The 20,661-nt window shown below is 40.6% G+C and overlaps 2 protein-coding genes across 4 annotated transcripts in view; one reads left to right on the top strand and one right to left on the bottom strand.

Moving 5' to 3' along the window:
• Positions 1–16,763, top strand: part of cers4a (ceramide synthase 4a) — a 17,073-nt gene extending 310 nt beyond the window's left edge. Inside the window, exons 1-11 of one of the 3 annotated variants that reach the window (XM_019880291.1) lie at positions 68–176; positions 716–886; positions 5,491–5,608; positions 7,386–7,504; positions 8,661–8,718; positions 8,977–9,027; positions 10,790–10,882; positions 11,421–11,549; positions 13,305–13,411; positions 14,148–14,304; positions 14,985–16,763. In XM_019880291.1, coding sequence (XP_019735850.1) covers positions 717–886; positions 5,491–5,608; positions 7,386–7,504; positions 8,661–8,718; positions 8,977–9,027; positions 10,790–10,882; positions 11,421–11,549; positions 13,305–13,411; positions 14,148–14,304; positions 14,985–15,179 — 1,197 coding nt within the window. In that variant the 5' untranslated portion in view covers positions 68–176; position 716 and the 3' untranslated portion in view covers positions 15,180–16,763. Of the gene's footprint in view, positions 1–67; positions 177–344; positions 586–715; positions 887–5,490; positions 5,609–7,385; positions 7,505–8,660; positions 8,719–8,976; positions 9,028–10,789; positions 10,883–11,420; positions 11,550–13,304; positions 13,412–14,147; positions 14,305–14,984 lie in introns of those variants that run through there. The other 2 variants (XM_019880290.1, XM_019880289.1) reach the window with 2 other exon arrangements.
• LOC109522059 (kelch-like protein 23) lies at positions 16,590–20,616 on the bottom strand. Its single transcript, XM_019880288.1, has 3 exons — positions 19,465–20,616; positions 17,783–18,194; positions 16,590–17,712 (listed from the first exon to the last, which is right to left on the bottom strand). The coding sequence occupies exons 1-3, from the start codon at positions 20,387–20,389 to the stop codon at positions 17,409–17,411; spliced, it is 1,641 nt and encodes a 546-aa protein (XP_019735847.1). The 5' UTR covers positions 20,390–20,616; the 3' UTR covers positions 16,590–17,408.
• Between the last annotated feature and the right edge of the window lie 45 nt (positions 20,617–20,661).

Here is a 20,661-nt window from a genome sequence, read left to right as displayed (position 1 = left end):
CCTCTCCCATGGGCTGAATTTTATCCCCCCCGCCACCACTTCCGGCGCCCCCCTTCTCCTCTGCTTCGAGTGACGCTGATGACGTTTTTAGCACCGCCCCCAGCGTGAGCCCTCTCAAGGCTCTTCCTCTGTCAATTTGACTGCGCGCTTGTCATCCTTCTCAGGAGCGCGAGCAGGTGAGAGACTTTGCATTTGGGTTTCTTCTGCATGAATAAAATAGACACGTTTGATGTCATAAAAACAAAAATAGAAACACAAGGCGGACTTGTTCACAAGGCAGTGTGAAATTTTTGTGTTATACGCGTGCGTTTGTGTGTGTGGGGGGGGGGGGGGGGGGGGGGGCGGCGTATTCTGCTCTTTTCTCGAATTCTTATCATGACGTTGATTATTATTACAAATATTAATAATAATAAGCACGTTGTGTCTTTTCAATACAAGCTCGTTTCTCCGGTACAGATGAAGTGGCGTTGTGGTATGACTTGCTAGGGGATGCAGAGTGGTGCTTCTTCGTAGACTCAACACGTCAGTCAATCAATTGTGACTGTCGGAACCTATTACAACTCATCAGCATGTGCATTAATTGTTGTACGTGTGCTCATTTTTTTTGGCAAAGACTAATGCTGTGTGTCTCGCATTGTGATGTAGGAAGATTAAGAATGTGATTGACATCCGTTTAAACTGGTCATATTAAAAGAGTGCTTGACTTTGCCCGCAGGATGGAGGCCCTGCTTAATGAGTGGCTGTGGCAAGACAGGTACTGGCTGCCTCCCGGCATCCACTGGCAGGACATGGATATGAGCGACGGTCACTATCCACTACCCAGAGACCTCGTGTACACTTTGCCAGTGGCCTTTGCTTTCATAGCATTGAGATATGTTTTTGAGAGGTGAGTGAGAGACTTCCTGCTTGGATCTCACATTTGCATCACGGTCTGTCACTCTGCCGGCCTTCCTCCATTTGTGTAACGCCAGCTGTTAGTTACCTTAGCTTTATGAGGCGGTCTCAGTTGTTGTTGTACAGTTGTACACCAGTAAAAACTACAACCTCAAAAGTAATCATATGGCTTGTGTGAAGGATTAATTGAATGAATGAATTTCCCTCATGTCAATCTTAGTCATCCCACCTCAGTCCGCTCAATCTGAATTCCCATAACTCATGTCCTGTTCTGTCTTCATACGACCGCAAACTACTAAACTTTGTCAAGAGTACCTCTCATTAGTGTATAATCTGTTTGAAATAATCTGCCGAAAAGTGAGCTGGAATCCCAATGATGAAATGCATATGCATGGATGATTTTAATACATGCTTTTAATTTCTACCTTGCTTAGTGTCATTTTAGACTTCCTACCTGTTATGCATGTATGTAAATGAATAGATTGACATGCAATGCCACAAAAAAATCTGATGCTATAAACTTTTCCCCAATGCCAAAAACAAGCTTAAGTTTGGTTGCCATAATAGGTCAAAAGGTTCAATACTGGTTAGCATATTCACGATTACACGCGTTATCTTCTTCAACAAAAAGTTTCATATTTTATGAATGATACGTGCTTGAGTTTATGGGAGTAGCTCACACACCCCGAAAATATCATTGAAGATGCATCCTGTTCAATGTATAGGCAAAATGTTTGATGCAACATTAAAATTGAATCCCATTAGATGCGGTGTACCATGTTGTGGCCGCTGGGTGTATAATTATGGGGGTGTCGAGTTTCTCCTTCAACTTGTGCCCGTCACGCTGGCTGGTTTGCTGCAGTAGTGTGTGAGTGGTTGGGGGGGTGTTCTTCAGACATGCAGGGGGAGGCTGAGATCGTGAGTAGACACTTTTAGCTGATGACTGCATGTTCCCCTCTAAAAGCATTTGACCATACAGAACATAAAGTGAGTGCAGCTTAAGTTAGTAAAAGCTGGGGTTGTGTTTTTTTTTTGGGGTTATATTGTAGCTCATATACCGTAGATGCTTTAAATCAATTGTGGTTCATGGTTCCGTGCTGATCCACCACAAGCTTTCATATCCCCAGTTGTGCTAATTACACAATTCCCTGTGGAGCAAGAAGTGACAAAGGCAAGCAATGCCGTGGTGATGAGGAGAGGGAATTTGCTGGTCCTACGTCATGTACAGTATTGTACCATACAATGAATATGCTCCTTGAGAAAAATTCAACAGAACACTTTAAAGCCTATGTTTACACATTCAAGACTTACAAAGAAATGGCTGATGATTTTTAGAGGAGCTGAAACAATTAGCGTATGCGTCATTCTGCAAAATATTCAAAAGAAAGCTTTCGAAAGGGGTTTAGGGTTGACAGTGTCAGCAGTTACAAGCGGCACGTCAAATATTCCCAGTTTGTGCTGCTTTCACTGTTTATAGATGGAGCTGAGTATTGACCAAGAAAGAAAATAATGGGTGGATCATTGCTGATCATTTTAAGGTTTCAAATGCACTGCACACAACAGAGCAGATATTTTCGCATCATTATTACTGCTGTTGTGCGAGAATTATGTCTTCAGCGGGGACTACTTAAACTAATTCACCTATTTGTACCACCACTATCACGTTGTGATTATAAAAGCCATCCATGCTACAGTTTTCATTAACACAATAAAACAACATGCCACTGTGCCATGTACATAATCTGGAGCACTTTAGAATCTATATTTTTTCTAATAACATGTAACATGAACTATTAGAAATAGAGTAAAATACTCACTCATACTCACCAGGAATGCTGATTATTAAATATATTGATGTGTACAGATTGCAAAAAAACTGAACAATTAGGACATTGTTTGAGGCCAGCGAAAACACTGTCGGATGAATTTGAAATCTAGCGTGTTAGATAAACAATCCCATTGCTAATATAGCAAAGTTACATCGACCAGCACTACTGATTCTAAAACGTTGGGCAGATTAGATTAACAATGATGCACAGAGAGGAGGAAATCCGATTGGACAAAAAAAAAAAGGTGTGACATTATCCATGTAGAGAATAGAATGTTGGTCATAAATGAATACAATTTCATTTATTTACTATTCTTAGAATAAGGTTCTAAATGTCAGTCAGTGCTTCTCATCGTGTTTTTAGGTCATGAGAGGAGGCCTTCCTGACCATGACAGCTCACAACTCTGCAATATGAACACCCGTATAACTCATTTAAATAAACAATATGAGCCATATTTTCGTGCCTGGCACAAGTCTAGCGCTAAGCTCTGTGTGTGGGTGGCGATATTGTCCCTTTGATACATATTTTCGTGCCTGGCACAAGTCTAGCGCTAAGCGTAGGATAACGATGTGTGTGGGTGGCGATTTTGTCCCTTTGATGTTTTCATAAACTGACAAATTAGAAAGGGGCGCTTGCGCCATTGTGGGAGAGGCCAATGGAAGCGGCTTCTCCCATTACCTTTAAATTCAGCCCAGGAGAGGCGCACGCAGTCTTTGACATGCACGCAGACCTCCACGGTAGATGATGTAAAGTGATCACAGATCATCACTGTAAAAGTGGGTATTTGGAGACCGCCTTCCACCTCGATCATTCCTGTCTGTGTCCGTTAGAACTGCTCTAAAATGGTCAAAGGTCTAAGTCTATTTTCAGACACCAAATTGTCAGGTGCACTGGGGGCGTGTCAAAGAAAATGCCCTCGATTTGCTGGAACACCCACCATGGCACGGCACGGTCTACCAAACTCCCCAACACAGTAAACTAGATTTGCCCCACACAAAAATGAAGATGTGCCAGTTTTTACGCCCAGCGTCGACGAAAACATAGCCCAACTCTACATGTTTTTTGAAATACAGTGGTTCAGGAAAAGGTTATGGCGCACACTCGACTGGTTTGGCTGGCTGACAGCCCGTCAACATTAAGCAGCAGTCAACGGTGACAGAAGAACACCGTCGTGATGTGATGATGTACAGATAGGGATCCTGTTTGACACGCTTTATCTCCGAGATAGTTTTATCGGCCTTAACGTTGACCAGTAGTACAACAGGTTTGGCGTTATCCATGTGTAATCCTTTGTTAACTCCAGATGCCTATGCTGTACCGGTGTGTGTCAGTGACACTGATGAGCCATCAAGGCCAGCAAGGTCTCCTCAGTAAGCCAAAAACCTACCAGAAGCACCAACCTACATTGACTAATTCTGATGTTTGTTTCATGGAATTGTAATTATTTATTCCCAATAGTGTGCTGTATTCGTCGTGCTTCACTTGACTGCAGTGCTTCGAATACATGCTAGCGGATGTTTTTTTTTTTTTTTTTTTTTCGTCCAGTCAGATCTCATCAAATCACGTTACACTACATACGGCAATAGTTCGATGTGGTTCCAGAAGTTTTCAAGTTTTGTCTACTTTCAGCCACCAAATTGTCAGGAGCGGCCAGTTTTTACGCTCGCTGTCTATGAATACAGAGCCCATACTGTTGCTTTGCCAATCAAATCTCTCAAGGGCCTTGAGGATGCATTGTGCCGGCCCATTGTAGCTAAAACAATATAAGTAGTGTGAAATGTGACAATGGGACTAAGGCTGCAATTAAAAAAAAAACATTTATCTACTAATTTGATGAACAATACTTTAGTATATTTTGCACCTCTAAAGCGAACTGTTTCTGGAGCAATCTGTTTTCAAATTCGCCTCAGAGGGCTGGCTAGCTAACGTAAGTATTTTTCCATCCTCTGAAAACTTCCACGAGCAAAACACATCTGTAGCCATCTGCACACATTAATACATCATCAATAATCTGAATCTCTGGTGAATATGATTTAAATATTTTGTATTCATATCATGTTTTTAGATAAATTTTGGGCCTGAACTGCGCCAGATGATGCACACGGCACAGTTGCATGCTGTTTTATTGCAATTTTTGCATGTAATTAATGGTATCTGTATTCGACACGATATATACATGATGATTCAACATGACAGTGACTTGGAAGAAGTGGATGAAGTTGTACGAATCCCCATTGAAGGGGCGGATACCAAGTCATGGCCTGCCACTGATCAATCTGTCATAATATAGTAGATGTCCATCATACCTTGACTGTTTGTGTCTTTATGTTTGAATGTGTGCTTCACGTTGCCTATAACCAGTGTGTGTGTGTGTGTGTGTGTGTGTGTGTGTGCGTGTGTTCGTGTTTTCCTGACCTTCTCATTCTTTCTGACCTCTCCCTCTCCACTTGTTTCGGGATGATTATTTCTGAGATAGTGTTACACACACGGGCAGTAATCAAGCTCTCTTGTGAATACAACAACATTGTCCTTCTTTTTTCCATGTCACTGTGCGGGACACACGCATGCGGATCAAGTGTCTTCTTGATGCCGTATCAGCAAAGACAAAGTCACAATGTGTCACACGGGACCAGCATCATGACCTATCTGGTTGCCGCTAAAAGTTACATTGCTGATGTGGTGTCGCGTTGGACAGGTGTTGATGACACGAATATTAAATGCGGCTCAGTAATTCATCCTCTTGTATTCTCTTTCCTGTGTCGCCAGGGTCATGGCTGTCCCTTTAAGCAAACATTTAGGTGTGAAGGATCGGATTAGGATTCGAGCCGCTCCTATTCCAAAACTGGAGAACTTCTACAAACAGTACAACCGTCAGCCGTCGCAAGTACGTGTTTCTGTTCAGTCTTCCGCCTTTTTGACGATATGCTTCGGGTAGCGAGCATGTGCAAAGGGCGGATGCAGCCGAATGGGATGTTCTGTGTGACCTTTATTATCTAAATTGGATCCTCCGAAAGGTCACAGTGGGAATTTTACTTTGGTGAGTGGGGAGGGGTTGTGTTTTACTAAACAATACTGCATCACAATCGCCCTGGGTGTGACCAGCTCTCTCTCTCTCTCTTTCGGTCTATATATATTTATATATATATATAGTGACAGGCAGAACAATTTGATACCATTAGATGGAAGGTATGATAAACCTGTGTAGCCAGTGTGACCAGCTCTCTCTCTCTCTCTCTCTCTCTCTCTCTTTCGATCTATATATATTTATATATATAGTGACAGGCAGAACAATTTGATACCATTAGATGGAAGGTCTGATAAACCTGTGTAGCCACATGTTTACTTTCATACAAAAAAATGAATGACGGCTTCCTGTGCGTATGTCAGCTTTGTGTTCGACGACAGGCCCGGCTTGCACAATTAGTAACTACATTTGTGAGTAAATTGAAATTGTCATTATTTCAGTATTCATACTTTGGGTGACACTTTTCTTTGATGGTAAACATTGAGAAACTCTGAACTAAAGAGCCTCATTAATACTGCCTCGTTTGATCGCCATCCCATTTATACAGATCCAAAATCATGCCTCAGTGGAAAATGATCAAATGCATAAGCATGCTAAACGTTTCGATATTTTGTTGTCAAGCTAAATGTCTATATTGTTTGTTTTAACTGCTTTATTCGTGAATGGAGGTTGCGAAACAACTGCCGGTTGCACTGGAACCAATTTGGATGACTACTGGGCACCTGTTTCTCAACAAATACCTGTTTGAAAAAGTCCCCCTGAGAAAAGCCATGATGACTGATGTGTCGTCACAGGAGTGCAATCAGTCCTTGAATGATTTTGGACTTGCACTGCATAAACCTCTAATAATTAAAATGGCACATAAAAAAACAAACAAACAATAACAACAAATTTCTGGAAAATTGTCGGGTTTAAACCAAGACCATTTTTTTCCCCCCATCACCTGTGAACAGACGAGTTTCAGACAGTTTCATTCCAGGATCACACCTCCACCCTCGTCTACAGTTTCGCCTGATGTTTCGTCATCGGCGTTCATGTACGGACAGGCGTGAATGTCTTTGTGTGGTTGCTTTATGTTGCGTGCTCGCAAATAGAGTGGAGCAGCACCTCTTGTGTTTTTGTTGCACCCATCAGGAGGGATGGGAATTGATAACATTTGTACGATTCCCATTCCATTTTCGATTATTTCTCGTGAATCAATTCCTTATCACGTCATTTATTCATCCCATCCCTATGCGTCAGAAGAATTAGGAGAGATGCATAAATTACACTCAAAGTGAAAATACAGTAATTCTTGGTACGACTGCATCACCGAGTTTTTTGTTATTTGTCATTTGTTTTTAAATAATTTTACAATAGGTTTGTGATTAGTGTTGATATCTTTTAAGTATTAAACAACGTTAACAAAAGTCCGTGACACATGACTGTTGCATTCAAGGAAAGTCAACTCTTCTACTTGTCAGCAAGGAAAATACAGCAGCGTGAATAAACACCACAAGCTAATTTGCATTTCCTCTCATGAAATGGCAACACAAATGTCACCCAACAAGGTTGAATAAATGTTGCCTCTCGCACAGAGAGAGCCTGCAGCAGTGTAAAGCCGAATGTTTTAATGGTGTCTTTGTGTTCCACTCAGAGTGAGTTGGCGAGCTTGGGAAAGCTTTGTGGACTCTCCCAGTCAAAAATTCAAAGCTGGTTCAGGCACAGGAGAAACCAGGACCGACCCACCAACACCAAAAAGTTCTGCGAGGCCTCGTAAGTCTCAAACAAACTATCTTCTGTGACTCAAATCAAGCAATCCAAAAACTGACATAAGAAACATTTGCGTTGCTTTCTCCAGATACTCCCAACAGGGTTATAATCGTTTTTCATTCAAGTTCGTTTTTACTTTGTTTTGACTTTCCAATTGACCAATTCAGTTAGTTTTCATTAGTTTCTTTGGTGTGTTTGTTTTCATTAATTTTAAAATTGTTTTTTTTTTTGTTTGTTTTTTTGCAAAACTGCTCATTTTTAGTTTAGTTTTAGTATTAGTTTTATTTTTTTTTATATACACGTATTGACCATTAAAAAGGCAAGAGAAAAATAAGAGCGCTCAGTATTACCTAATAAAGTTAAGCAAACTACCATTCCACCTTTGAGTAATACCAAATACACTGTAAATATATTTAACATGAACCCTGACAGCTCTGGCATATTAGCTGAGAGATTTTTTTTTGTAGCCCTCTCATTTTTATTTCATTTCATTACCAGTTTTTTTTTTTATAGCCCTCTCATTTTTATTTCATTTCATTACCAAAAATGTTTTTTCAACTTTAGTTATAGTTATTACATTTGGTTTTCGATAACTATAATAAGGTTGACTGCCGGTTTCCTCCCATTTTCTAAAAATATGCAAATCAGGTTCAATAAAGACCCTGTAGTTGTCAACGTGAGCGTGAACGGTTACTTTGTCCGTACGAACCCTACGATTGGCTGGAGACCAATACAAGGTGTATGTACCCCGCCTGTGTCAACGAGGAAAGCTTTCGGCTATGGTGGATGAGCGCTTATAGAAAATGGATTGGTCAATGATGTTAAAAATGACATTCACATTTCCATTTCTGCATTTCTATTTGCAAATACCTTTTCTATTTCCCAATACCTTTGAGTCTCTGAAAATTGACCTGATGTTACTGACTGCCAAGTGGAGAATACGTTTGCGAAACCTCTTCAACTTGTTTTAAGAAAATGAAACCCGATGATGTGTGAACATGCAACTTTGCTAAAGCAATTCATTGTTGAACATCCGCACATCTTGATTATTTTCTTTTGAATTAGTGGTGGTATATAATGGCAAATAATAACAACTCTGCCATTGTGTGAATACTTCCTAAGAGTGTTCTGTAAATTGCTTCCTTTTCATGCATTGCAGTTGGCGCTTTGTCTTCTACCTCGCGGCTTTCACAGCAGGGCTCGGCTCTTTGCTCGATGTAAGTCTGTTGTTTGTTGAGGTTTTTTTTTGGGGGGGGGATGGGGGGAAATTAACGCTTCCCTTTGTCACATACCATTGGAAAGGAATTCAAGACGTTTTGGCCAAGCTATTAACGTTAATGAAACTTTCACTGTGTATGCTTGTGGTACTTTCTGTGTATGTTATTATTGTGGTTGCATTTTGTAGTAGTGTTAGACTGTATTCAGCCAAGTGACTTTGTTGATATAACTAAGCTGTTGTTTTTGGGCCCTTCCAGTCTCCATGGTTTTGGGATCAGAGAGAGTGTTGGCGGGATTTTCCTAAACAGGTAAGAAAGCAAGGAGCGATTCAGTTTTTTTCACAGGATAGATTTTCTTGTGTGTTAAGATTACGCCTACTAGTCTTCTTTGGGGTTACTTTTGCATTTTTTAAAAATTAACCAAATTTTCAAACAGAACTTATGTGCCGATTGATTACAAACCTTGTTTGACCCTGAACAATATCACCAAGATAGAAAACGGATGAACCTACTTTAAAAAAAGGTATTACCAGCCTTGTATTATCTCCCTGAACATGATACTTGAGTTAAAAAAAAAAAGTCAGATTGTGTTAAAAGCTAAAAGAACTTTGCTGTTAGACCTGAAAGTCAAAATGTAAAGTAGAGTATCGGACATTTGCTCTACTGTAACTTCCTGATGTTTACTTTTATTAAATACATATTGGAAGTGCAATAAAATCATTCGAAAAAAGCATGTCATTAGATTTTTGCTTAGAGGTTTTTATTTATTATATTTGTTTGATAGAGTTTGTTTCATGGGGTAGTTAAAGGTCTGCGTCTTGGCTCATGAGCGCAAGTTAGCATTGGCATTACGTAACGCTGGCATCTGTTGTCCTCAAGCCAAGAGGAGAGGCAGAGAGAGTTAAAGACACACACACACACACACACACACACACACACACACACACACACACACACACACACACACACACACACACACACACAAACTGTGCCCACATGAAGATTTTCGTAATACCTGCGTCTCATTTTCTTGAGCTCCTGTATCGGTATTCCGGCTACATCGGTACAGCTAGGACTATTCTTGGTACAATGCGGTTCAGGCATTATGTCAACAAACAGTTTCTTTGGATTTTATTTTGTAGTCATGAGTCACAAAGACAGGGGAAACATATTCCAAATAAAGTTTTCATTTTCTTTCGGAAACGTAGTGGAATAGAAGTGAAAGTTTCCAGCCATGCAAATAAAAAAGTAAAGATACGTGAAAATTACAACGAAGCAGCGTAATGATGAGTTTGTACTCCATTCCAACACTGAGTAGCAGTCCCTGAGGTAACTCAAACTGTGACAGATTTTTCAAGATCACTTCAACCTCCGCCCACCGACTCGTGCTGTTGTTAGCACTGGTTTGGAAAGCTATTAACTCCGGTGACGGTTAGGCATGCCTGCAAGTCGGCATTCCTTCAGAGAAGCCAGCCTTTGCTTCAGGGTTCATGGCCTCAAACCGACAACATCGAAAACAGATTCGTAGTAGCTGGGTGAATAACATTGTGCTGCTACTACTTATATTGTTCCGCCTTTTCCTTTCTGGGTTTCTGTTGCCTCCGTGGGCTTCCTCTCTTTGTCTAAAGTGTTCCAGACTGTCACCTGACTCTTATTGAGATTTAAGAGCAGATTGCCACTTGGAATGTTCTGTATATCATACATGAGCGGAATGAAGTTTTTATAGATTTGAGCTGTGGGCGTGAGGATGACTAAAACGAATAAAAACTAAACTGACTACTAAAACTGAAAAAAAACATTCGTTGACAAAATAAAAACAAAATGCTTAAAAAGATCAATTAATAATATATTTGAGCTTTCAATGTTTATTTTAAATTTAGTTATTTCGGGATTGATATACAGAATAAGGAAGGTCAATCAGTTGTTTGAAAATTGCAGTTTATGTTATTACACAATGTTAGTGAAATTTAAGAAACAAAGCATTTTCTGGAAAATAAAAAAATAAACTGTTCTAAAAACAAAAAATCCCAAACTATTATAATTCTGTTCAAAATGTAGTTTTCTGTTTTAGGTTGTCACCAATGCCCATAGCTGGTATTACACCCTGGAACTTGGCTTCTATCTGTCACTGCTTCTCTGTGTTTCTGTGGACGTGAAGAGAAAAGTAAGCCGAGTTTACACACACACACACACACACACACACACACACACACACACACACACACACACACACACACACACACACACACACACACACAAAACCTTGAAGTAGTTTCGCGTTGCAATTCGAAAGGATGCAATCTGAGTGGGCACATGTTTAGTCAAAGTTGTCACAAAAAAAAAAAAAGACTTGGTTCTGTATTTCCTCTTGTATGCTTTCTTCTTGCGCTACCAATTATAGAATGTTACATCACAACTTTTAATTTTTAATTCCATCCACCAATAAATGATTCAAATTTGGGTTTGGATACAATTTTAATGTGTTTTCACATAAAGTACATGCACAAAAAAATGAATTATTATTTGTACACCTCCCCAAAAGAATAGCTGTTAACATGCTTTTTCAAACTTTTGACATCTGATGTAAATCTGTTAGATTTAATATTTTAAGTTAGTGGACTGCAGTTTTGCAGCTTCTGCTATTATCTTGGTCGAAATCTTCCAGATACTGCATAATCTTTTCAAATATGTGTGTACTTCAGGATTTCAAGGAGCAGGTCATTCATCACATTGCCACCATCTTTCTCATTGGTTTCTCCTACTGCGCCAACTACGTGAGAATTGGCACACTTGTGATGCTGGTGCACGACTCGTCCGACTTCCTGCTCGAGGTACAGCTTGTGTGATTCTTCGCTAGCACTGATCAAAATCTGTTCAAAGTTTGATTGTAAACTTGGATCTGATTTTTTGGGGGAAAAACTGAGGTTGGAGAAAGTTGAACCTTTGACCCCCGCTTTGTCCTGCTGTGATCTCAAATCAATAATGTCAGAAGGGCTGAGAACATGAATCCCTACGGTTTGAAGGAAATCATTCGGAAACTGACTCCTGACGAATACCCCGTCCTGCCGACGTTAATGCAGTCGTAGAATCATCATAACTGTATGGCAAACGCTACAAGGATATGAACCTGAAAGAATGAAATGAAAACCACCAAGTACGCTGGTTACTGAGCATTCCTTCATGCCGCACGATGGCGCCCAGTGTAACCTTAATACGGACAGTACATGTTTGTATGAAAACCACTTATAGGCCACAAATAAAAAAACAATCAAATGAAAACCAGAAAACAGAGCGTGCCTTCTTGTGCCGCATATTCTTACTCCACGCAGCGTTCATATCCTCGAAAAATGCCTTAACTTGAGGATGCCTGTTGTGGTCAAAGGGCGAAAAATCTAAAATTGTTGGCTAATGTCTGATGTACCATCATCACCTCAAATTCAGTTTAAAAAAAACATATAGACAAATGTATTATGAATACAATGTACAGTATTCTCCCCCCCTCCACAGCACGTCTCTCTTTCATTTACTGCCACATAACTGTCAATTCCATGTTTGATTTACTAAAGATAAGGAGCAAACTATGCCGCCCTTCAAAGCAAGACCTTGAAGGAGGCTTGTCGAAGGGTGTGCCATGATTGCGAGCGCATTCTCTTTTCGAAATGTAACAATTTTTTTAATGACATCACAAGCATACCTGACTTGAAAAAATGCATTGCGGTTTCATTAGAGAAGAATTTCCACATGCTCCTGTGTTACAAAAGCCCTTCTGTGGTTATGAAAGCCTCATGAAACAAGAGGTGCATTATTTCTGATTTTTATTTGGCGGAATTCACTTGACAGCATGCAAAAGACACGAGCGCCTCATAATGTGTGCCGCTGTAACATTTGTTTTACAATTAAAAAAATAAAATACAGTACAGTGGTACCTCTACTTCCGAAATTAATTCGTTCTGGAAAAAATTTCGTAACTAGAAATTTTTGTAAGGAGAGATGTATTTTCCATGTAAATGCCCTAATCCGTTCCAAGCCCCCGAAAATTCAGACATAAATGTCTGAAAAGGAGTCCCACTCCGGCCGTGGATCCTGACCAAAATTAATGCATATGGACAGGGTGTAATATACAAACAGGTTGATTTTTTTCTTGTTGTGTTTAGTATTATTGTGACTTTTGGTCTTAAATTAAGATTAGATATCCTTTATTTGTCCCACACTGGGGAAATTTACAATTCTGAAAAAATCTGAAAACAAAAAAATTCTGACTTGATGACACCCTTCGTAACAAAAGGACGGAGTCACCGCTATAAGTAATGAACCAGGAAGTATCATGGGTGCCCATGTGGCCTCCAGCGAGTAGATATATATTGTCATTATGGGATTGCTAAAACACTAAATGTAAAGGTTGCCCATGTCCACACGGCCTTAAAAACAGTTGTCACATGAAAGACATAACATGTTGGAGTCTGGACTAAATCGTGTGGTTTTGTAAGCAATTATACCTGTTCTCGCTAACATCTGGCAGTGTTTCAAGTTTGTGATGTCACCCTGTGCAATTACAAGCTAATACGGCTTTGTTGTTGTTTTTTTAGTCGGCCAAGATGTTTCACTACGCTGAGTGGACCAAGACGTGTGACTCACTATTTGTCATCTTTTCTTTGGTGTTCCTGATTACACGGCTGGTAGTGTTTCCTTGTAGGTATGTCGACATTGTGGAAAAATGTGCTGCTCCATTGTGCTATTTTTGCCACATTTTTTTTGCTTCACTTCAATGGACATTGTGCTGGACCTTCAAGTGTGTGCACTTTGGCCGCCTTGGTGCAGTACAATACAGACCTAGAGATAGACTCAAGATGAATCTGGTCTAATCTCCTCAGAAAGATGCAGCAATTTTAGTTGTGCTTTGCAGAAGAGAAAGAAATTATTATAATTTGACACCTCCCCCCAACAATTCATCCACAAATGCTTTAATGGCATTGCGGTCAGGGTTCTCAAACTTATTCAAACATGCCTTCATGGACTTAGTTTTGTTCACTAGGGCACAGTCCAGGGTTATCATAGTTTGGGATTTTTCATTGTAGTTTGTTTTTATTTTGTTTTGACTTTGGGTTTTCTGTTCAGCTGTGTGAAATTCATTGACGAAGACAAAAGCCAAGGACATTTTCGCGATAATTATAGTCAGTTTTTTTAAAGCACTCCGTTTTTCTCATTCAATTTTATTTCATTCAAATTTTTTTCTTCAATTTTAGTTTTAGTTATTCATTATAACCTTGGCACCGCTGACACAGCTAAAGGCCTTCCCCAAACTTTTCCCACAATGTTGGAAGAATATATTGTTTTACCAAGGATTAAATTTTAGTCCAGAAGTGTATCTCATTGCTTTGGTCCAAAATGTATATGGAATGATGCAAAACTGTTTTGGTTTTTTTTTCCAGAATCATCCACACAACGTTGGTGTTATCTCTTGACTTCTTCGAGCCCTTCTTTGGTTATTACTTTTTCAACGCTCTCCTGTTAGTGCTGCAAGCTCTGCACATCTTCTGGGCCTATCTTATCCTGCGAATGATCTGCAAGTTTATGTTCAACGGAAAGGTGAGAGTGTTAATTACCAAATCGGCAAATTCATTTAGTTTAAGCAAATATTGTTCCTTTCAAACATGCTTCCTGTATATCACCCGACTTAATTCTTTAGGATCAGCATTTTTACGATCAGACTATTGTAACACTAATTTTGTAGTGACATCATCCAGACGCAAACCATTTTTTAAATGTTTAAAAGGTAAGTATAATTATTGCGTAACATGATGAATGAAATTCGTATTTTTAAATGTATAATGTAGAATTGTTTAATTGGATTGATATTTGTTTATTAAATAATTCACAAAATTAATTCACATCAATGAATTTTTGTGAAATTTTTTAGCAAAATACAAAATAAATCAAGCACACCTTTGTGTTCAGTGGCTGAGTGAATCTGTTCGAAGAACGCAAGACTGTCACACTTCATGAAAATAAGCAAATGTAAATGTAATGTAGTTAAAAACAAAATGTTGACGTACAATATTTGGGTGAATGTATGCCACTCTCAGCATCAACAGATTTTTATTTTATTTTTTCCATTTTAAAGTGCACCTAATTTTATAGCCACTGGCAATTGCGATTGTCAATAGTACACTTCAGTTCCTGGCACACACTTAGACATGTATAAATAACTTTCATTTATTTATTTATTTATTTAAAACCAGCACGACTCCATTTTCTTTTGTCTACAGGTGGAGCGTGACGAGCGCAGTGATGAGGAGAGCGAGGCGGATGAGGACGAGGAGCCAGAAGAAGAAGATGAGAGCAGTTGGGAGCAGAGGAAGGGTGCCATCAACTCCAAGCTGGCGTCGCTAGCCAACAACTGCGTGCTCAACAACCTGACCAACCAGAGGAATCTCAACAGCAGACTGCCCAAAGCCAGATAGGGTCCAGGCAAAGTTTAGGTCATTCTTGACCAATTTACCTACGGTCCATCGATGATTTCATGCCACCGTCAGCCTATGTTTTGCTTTTCTTCATTCCACAATAAGAGGCAGTGAAAAAAAGCACAAATGATTGTAAATCTATGCGCCCGGTGTCACATTGGAAGAAAACGCCATCACTTTTGTGATGCCAACCTTGTTTTCATTTTGTATTTATAACGTTTCTCCTCAGTGTTTTGTAAATGAGATATTTTAATTGAAGGTTTAGAACGCTGTTTCCCAACCCTAATTGAGCCAAAGCCTCCCATTTTTACATTCCAAAAATCTCACAACACGCCAGCAAACAAAATGCCACAAACAGTGTGAATACTGAGATTATGATCGCCTCTCAATTTACTCACAAATTTACATACTCGGTGTAAAATCCGGAAAGCTGATACATTTGCTGGAAGTCATGCCTTATGAATGGCAACAAGTACCGGTAGGTTTATTGTACCTTCTGACATCTGCTGGAAGAGCGTTTAATTGTTCTGCCTGTCACTGTACGTCACCAAAATAGAAAGAAACAAAAATTTGTTCCGAATTAATATAGAATCATTTTTGGACAAATCAGTGAAAGTGGATCATTACCCGCGGCACCCCTGACAATCTCTAACAGAACACTACTGTGTCACAGTGCCCTGGTTGGGAATCACCTGTGTGGAAAACACCTTTCTTGTTTTTGTTGTTGTCAAAGTCAAATTTCCCCCCAAAAGAATGTGTATGGCATAAAGGTTTTGAACAAGTTACCATCATCATAGGCTGACTGTTCAGAGGTATTTCATTGGTAAATTTGTTGTTTAATCACTTCAGCGACCATTTTTTTTCATCGGCTCTTTTTGCCCATTTGTTAACACATTGAGGAGTCAAGCTAATTTTCCAGCAATGCAACTTCTTTTCAGGGTGACCCTCCTTTGTACAAATGTGTGGGAACATCATGTCACACGGTTCAAGAGATTTTTTTTTTTCTGCACGTGATCGCGTGATGTCTCAAAATACCACAACAGAGATATAAAGCCTCGGGTGGCCGATGAACAGATCCCTGTATATAATTCCCTCCCCATATCCAAAATATTGATGCCTTTGACGAATACATGCTCCTATTGGCTTTGCTATTCTTTTCTACTAAATCATGTGACATTTTTTTTTGTTGCGGTTTTCTGTACAGCACTTTTGTTTTGTGCCTTAGCCTTACTGTTTTTACACTACCCTGTGACACGTAGGATTACCTTTAAACACTGGAGGTCGTGTCTCGCTTAAACATTTGGTGAATCCACCTGAGCACTGTATGCACCAATGGGCATTACTTAAAATGGACTCTTCGGTCTGCAAAGGGAAATGCGGACTCTTGAAGAGCAAAATACTGTTTGAAAGCAGTAAATTCATGAGTATGAATTTGTGGTTACCGGCAGTATAACACAGGGATATACTCACACAAAAGACAAGTGTGCTAGAGCAAAGTGGTGGACAACAATATGGAGCACTAAAAGGGCTGAACCATCAACCTCCAGTAATTTTTGTTTTTCATTAAAAGTGGCTCAAACCCTCCCTGCAAAGACTCCTGTCGTATTTTCACACGTCATCATTTGATGAAAATTTGCTTTCTTAGGCCAGGAACTTGAGAGCAGGCAACAGGCAACTCGCGGCCCCGCACTCTGAGTGGCCCTTTGACTGCTTAACAAAAAAGAAATGCAGGGGTCAACTCTATTTTTTAAGTTGTATTATCACCAAGCACCACTAGATGGCAGAGATGGGTTGGGTGCACTAACATTGTCAGTCAGTCATTTTTGGTCGGATTTGGAATTATATTCAGGACGAACATAGTACTTCAATAATATTGAAATGTTGAGTCTATTTTTGTGGGGAAAAAAATTTGACAAAATGAGTTCTTGCAGTTAATATTGGTTTCTTCAGGTTTGTCGTGTTCTTGAACAAAAACAAAATACAGTAGCGGTATGTGATTATTTTGATGTTTGCTTCAAACTTTTTGCTGTTGGGTTCGGATCATGGATTTTTCATGCGTGCATAGAAAAATGTATTATCAAAAAGGGAATATAACAAGAGCATGTATTTTTGTAGGTGTATAGTGAAGCCCCTGTCGCACTGATGAAATATTGTGGCCCAGCATTTTAATTGCCCCTCCCTGGTGTGCTTTAATGTCAGTCAACATATTTATGTCAACCTCACACACTTTCATGTAAGTACTTGCATGGTGACACACCCTCTGAGTGGAACAGGACATGGTATTGCATTGTCCACCTTGATGCAAGTGTCCACGTAAGGGTCAAACCAAACCATATTGGGGAGTGCTTTGTTACTCTTTTTCTCACACAACAGGAATATCTGGCCATTGACTGTGGTGCAGCCGCAGAAGAACTTTTTCTCCAGAAATTCCTCCTGCAGAACAGTCCACTCGTCTGTCTCCACGTCAAAGCGCAAAGCTTGGCCTCCAAACAGATAGATGGCACCATTGAGCTCCGTGGCAACCAGGTCATATCTAAGGAACGGTGCAAATTATCCGGCAAGTCATTATCGTCAAAAAGGCCAAAAGTTGTAAATGGACTCACCGTGGAAAAGGAGAATAGGAGATGACATCCCAATGATTCTCTCTGGTGTGATACCGCTGTATTCCCCCAAACGCCTCTCCATTTTCATCAAGACCACACGCGACATAAATACACTGGCCCAGAGCGGCTACGGCTGCCCTTTCCACCGCCCTACTCATGGGGCTGACATTTTCCCAACCCCCGTCTGACCCCAGGATCAGTCTTTCAACATCAGCCACCAGCCCCTCGTCCATGCTGCCCCCCAAGACATACAGGACGGAATCCAGCGCAATGGAGCAGTGGCTGTGCCTGGACTTCTGCAAAGCAGGGCCATCCATCCACCGCTGGCTCCCACATTCGTATCTTCTGACCCAGTCCACGCTGAACCACAGCACGTCACGGAAGTAGCCCCCTGTCACAACCACACTGTCTCCTACACATAATGAGGAAAGACATAAAAATGTCATGGCAATTCCCAATAAAAGTGGTGTACACACCTACTGACAAAAATGCAGAAATGTTAGACTTTTATCTCCGTTGTGGTTAGCACAGGCCCAATTATCAGATGTCTCGAAATGATTATCCTGGTCTGTTATCATACGGTGTGGGGTGTTCTTCCTGGACCTGCTCCGAAAGAGATCAACCAGATCTGACAATCATAAACGTTAAACCTGTTCACAAATGGTTATTTTTGGCCAACACCAAGTTCAACCCAGCCATGGACTCAGTGATTGTGATGGTATGAGAGCCAATTAGGAAATGACTTGAAGCTTGTGCTGTTAAATACAGGAGCAAATGGTTGTTTTATTTTTTTAAATAACGTCTCCTCCAAGTCTTTCACCACAACAATAATGACAAGGGCAAGCGTTTGCTGCCATATGTAGTTAGCTGATAGGCTAACAGTTGGCCTTGCTTCTTCTACAATAACAATTTTTCTAATTTGTATTTTCCGGCATGGTTTTCACCAGTACACGAACCACTTACTAGCATCCCTTCCTTTTTTCACTTCATCACCATCCATGTATTGTAGGATGTTTCTAACTCGTTTTTTACTGTTTTTGTCTTTTTGTCTCTCCCCTGTGGGTGGTGCTGTCTGCTTCAAATGTATCTCCTTTGTCAGCTGCAGTGGCAAGACAACGGGACAGTGGTGTTGGCAGTGGACCAATATCATTGTTGCTGCCATTATTATGGGACAATTGATGATACGGCTGTTGTGCCCATTGTCGTCTCGACGCCACCGCACAACACCCCCGCCCCTCCAATTTCCTGTTTTCTCCCTCTATTTACCCTTAGTGCATGTAGTTTCTTACTTCGCAAGAGCTGTTCCTCACATCCATGTGCCTGCTCATGAGGACTTATGCTGTTTTTTTCCATATTTTATGTATGAGGAATGTGATTCTTGATCTGATCGATCTGTAGAGTTCCTAGAGGTAACCTCAATTGTGAATTAGCACCACACAAACAGAACTGAGTTGACCTGACTCTAAAATGGTAATATTTCCCTCAACGTGTGAGGGGTCTGACACATTGAAATATTGACTAAGACGATAAAATCAGTATGTGTGTGCCCTGCTGTTGTGACATCAAATACGAAACATGGATATATAGAATAAAGTGTCATGAATCATTAGCTTTACAAAGGTGGCAAGCCTTATTAGATTGTGCAAGTCTATCTAATCTTGTGGTCAATCAATATCCATTACCTACTGCTGCTACTGAGTACTGCGTGAGGTTCTTCCTCTGCAGAGGTGCACAATTTTGCCATCTCCCACTGAGTGGATGAAACTGGTAGGATGCCTGCTGTTCCTGATCATGAGGTCCTCCCACAACGAAGAGACTTTGCTTGATCCTTTGGAGGGACCTCCCAATCGACCAGGACTTTGGAAAATGATCATTCAGCATGCGGATCAGTTTGGCTGTCGTGTCAGAACTGTTTGTCATTGTATCCAAAAGTTTAGAGATGAATGTCAACGACAGAGACTCAGGTCTCACCAGCTCAATGAGCTCAAGAAAGTGTTCCTCTCTTTTGTTGTCAAAGGACACCCAGCGTAAGACCGCCTCCAGCACCAAATCCTCTCTCTGGATGGCCAGGTCGTCGCTGGCGAGTAGGTTTGCCACAGTCTCCTTAGACAAGGACAGGAAGTCCTCTTCAGAGACAACAGCAGAGAAGTGAGTGAGGGCTACCTGCCTTGCTGCACTGTAGAGCTGAGCGCAGCCTCGCTGCCAGGCAAAAGCCATCATTCCCAAACAATTGCAGAGGTGGAGCTCACGTTCGAGGAATTTGCAGCACAGCAGTTTGGCTCGCTCCAGCTGGAGAAAATCTGCGGTCTCAAGGATCCCCAAAACATTTTCTCTGTCCAGAGTGAGAATGGAAGTCCGGCTATGGTGCATTAACGCCTTGAAATGCTGCAAGCGAACCCCTCTGAGCTCTATTCTCCTTTTTGTGCTTTCAACACCGCAGCCAAAAAAGAGAGCCCGGAAGTAGGGGCTCTGAAGCGCAAGCTGAGGACGGCTGACGTAAAAAGACTCTCCATCTACTTGTAGCATGACGTCAGGCTGGAAAATAGTGTCATCTTCCTCGAGTTGGTTTATCCGCTCAGCGTGAATGTTGTTTGCTTGACAGGCCATATCACAACAAGCAACCGTCTTCCGCACAGAGCTTAATGACCTTTTGGATTACAGCCCACCAACTGGTGATATTAATAGATCCCTTGTGTCCCTCAGTCCAGTGCAACATGGAGAAGTGAAAACAAATCCTCAATATTAAAAGTAGTCTTGTGTGTCATTTTATTTCGGAAATGTCTCATATATTTTGCACAAGCCTACGGACAATGGCTGCAGCATTACTTTCAACACTATAACGATTGAAATGTGCATTGAGGTACACCGTTGAACAAATA

The sequence above is a fragment of the Hippocampus comes genome, unplaced genomic scaffold, assembly GCF_001891065.2.
Source record: "Hippocampus comes isolate QL1 unplaced genomic scaffold, H_comes_QL1_v1.1 scaffold151, whole genome shotgun sequence".
Taxonomy (NCBI): Eukaryota; Metazoa; Chordata; class Actinopteri; order Syngnathiformes; family Syngnathidae; genus Hippocampus; species Hippocampus comes.
The sequence above is the reverse complement of the archived record's forward strand: the minus strand, read 5'-3'. Positions and strand labels throughout refer to the sequence as shown.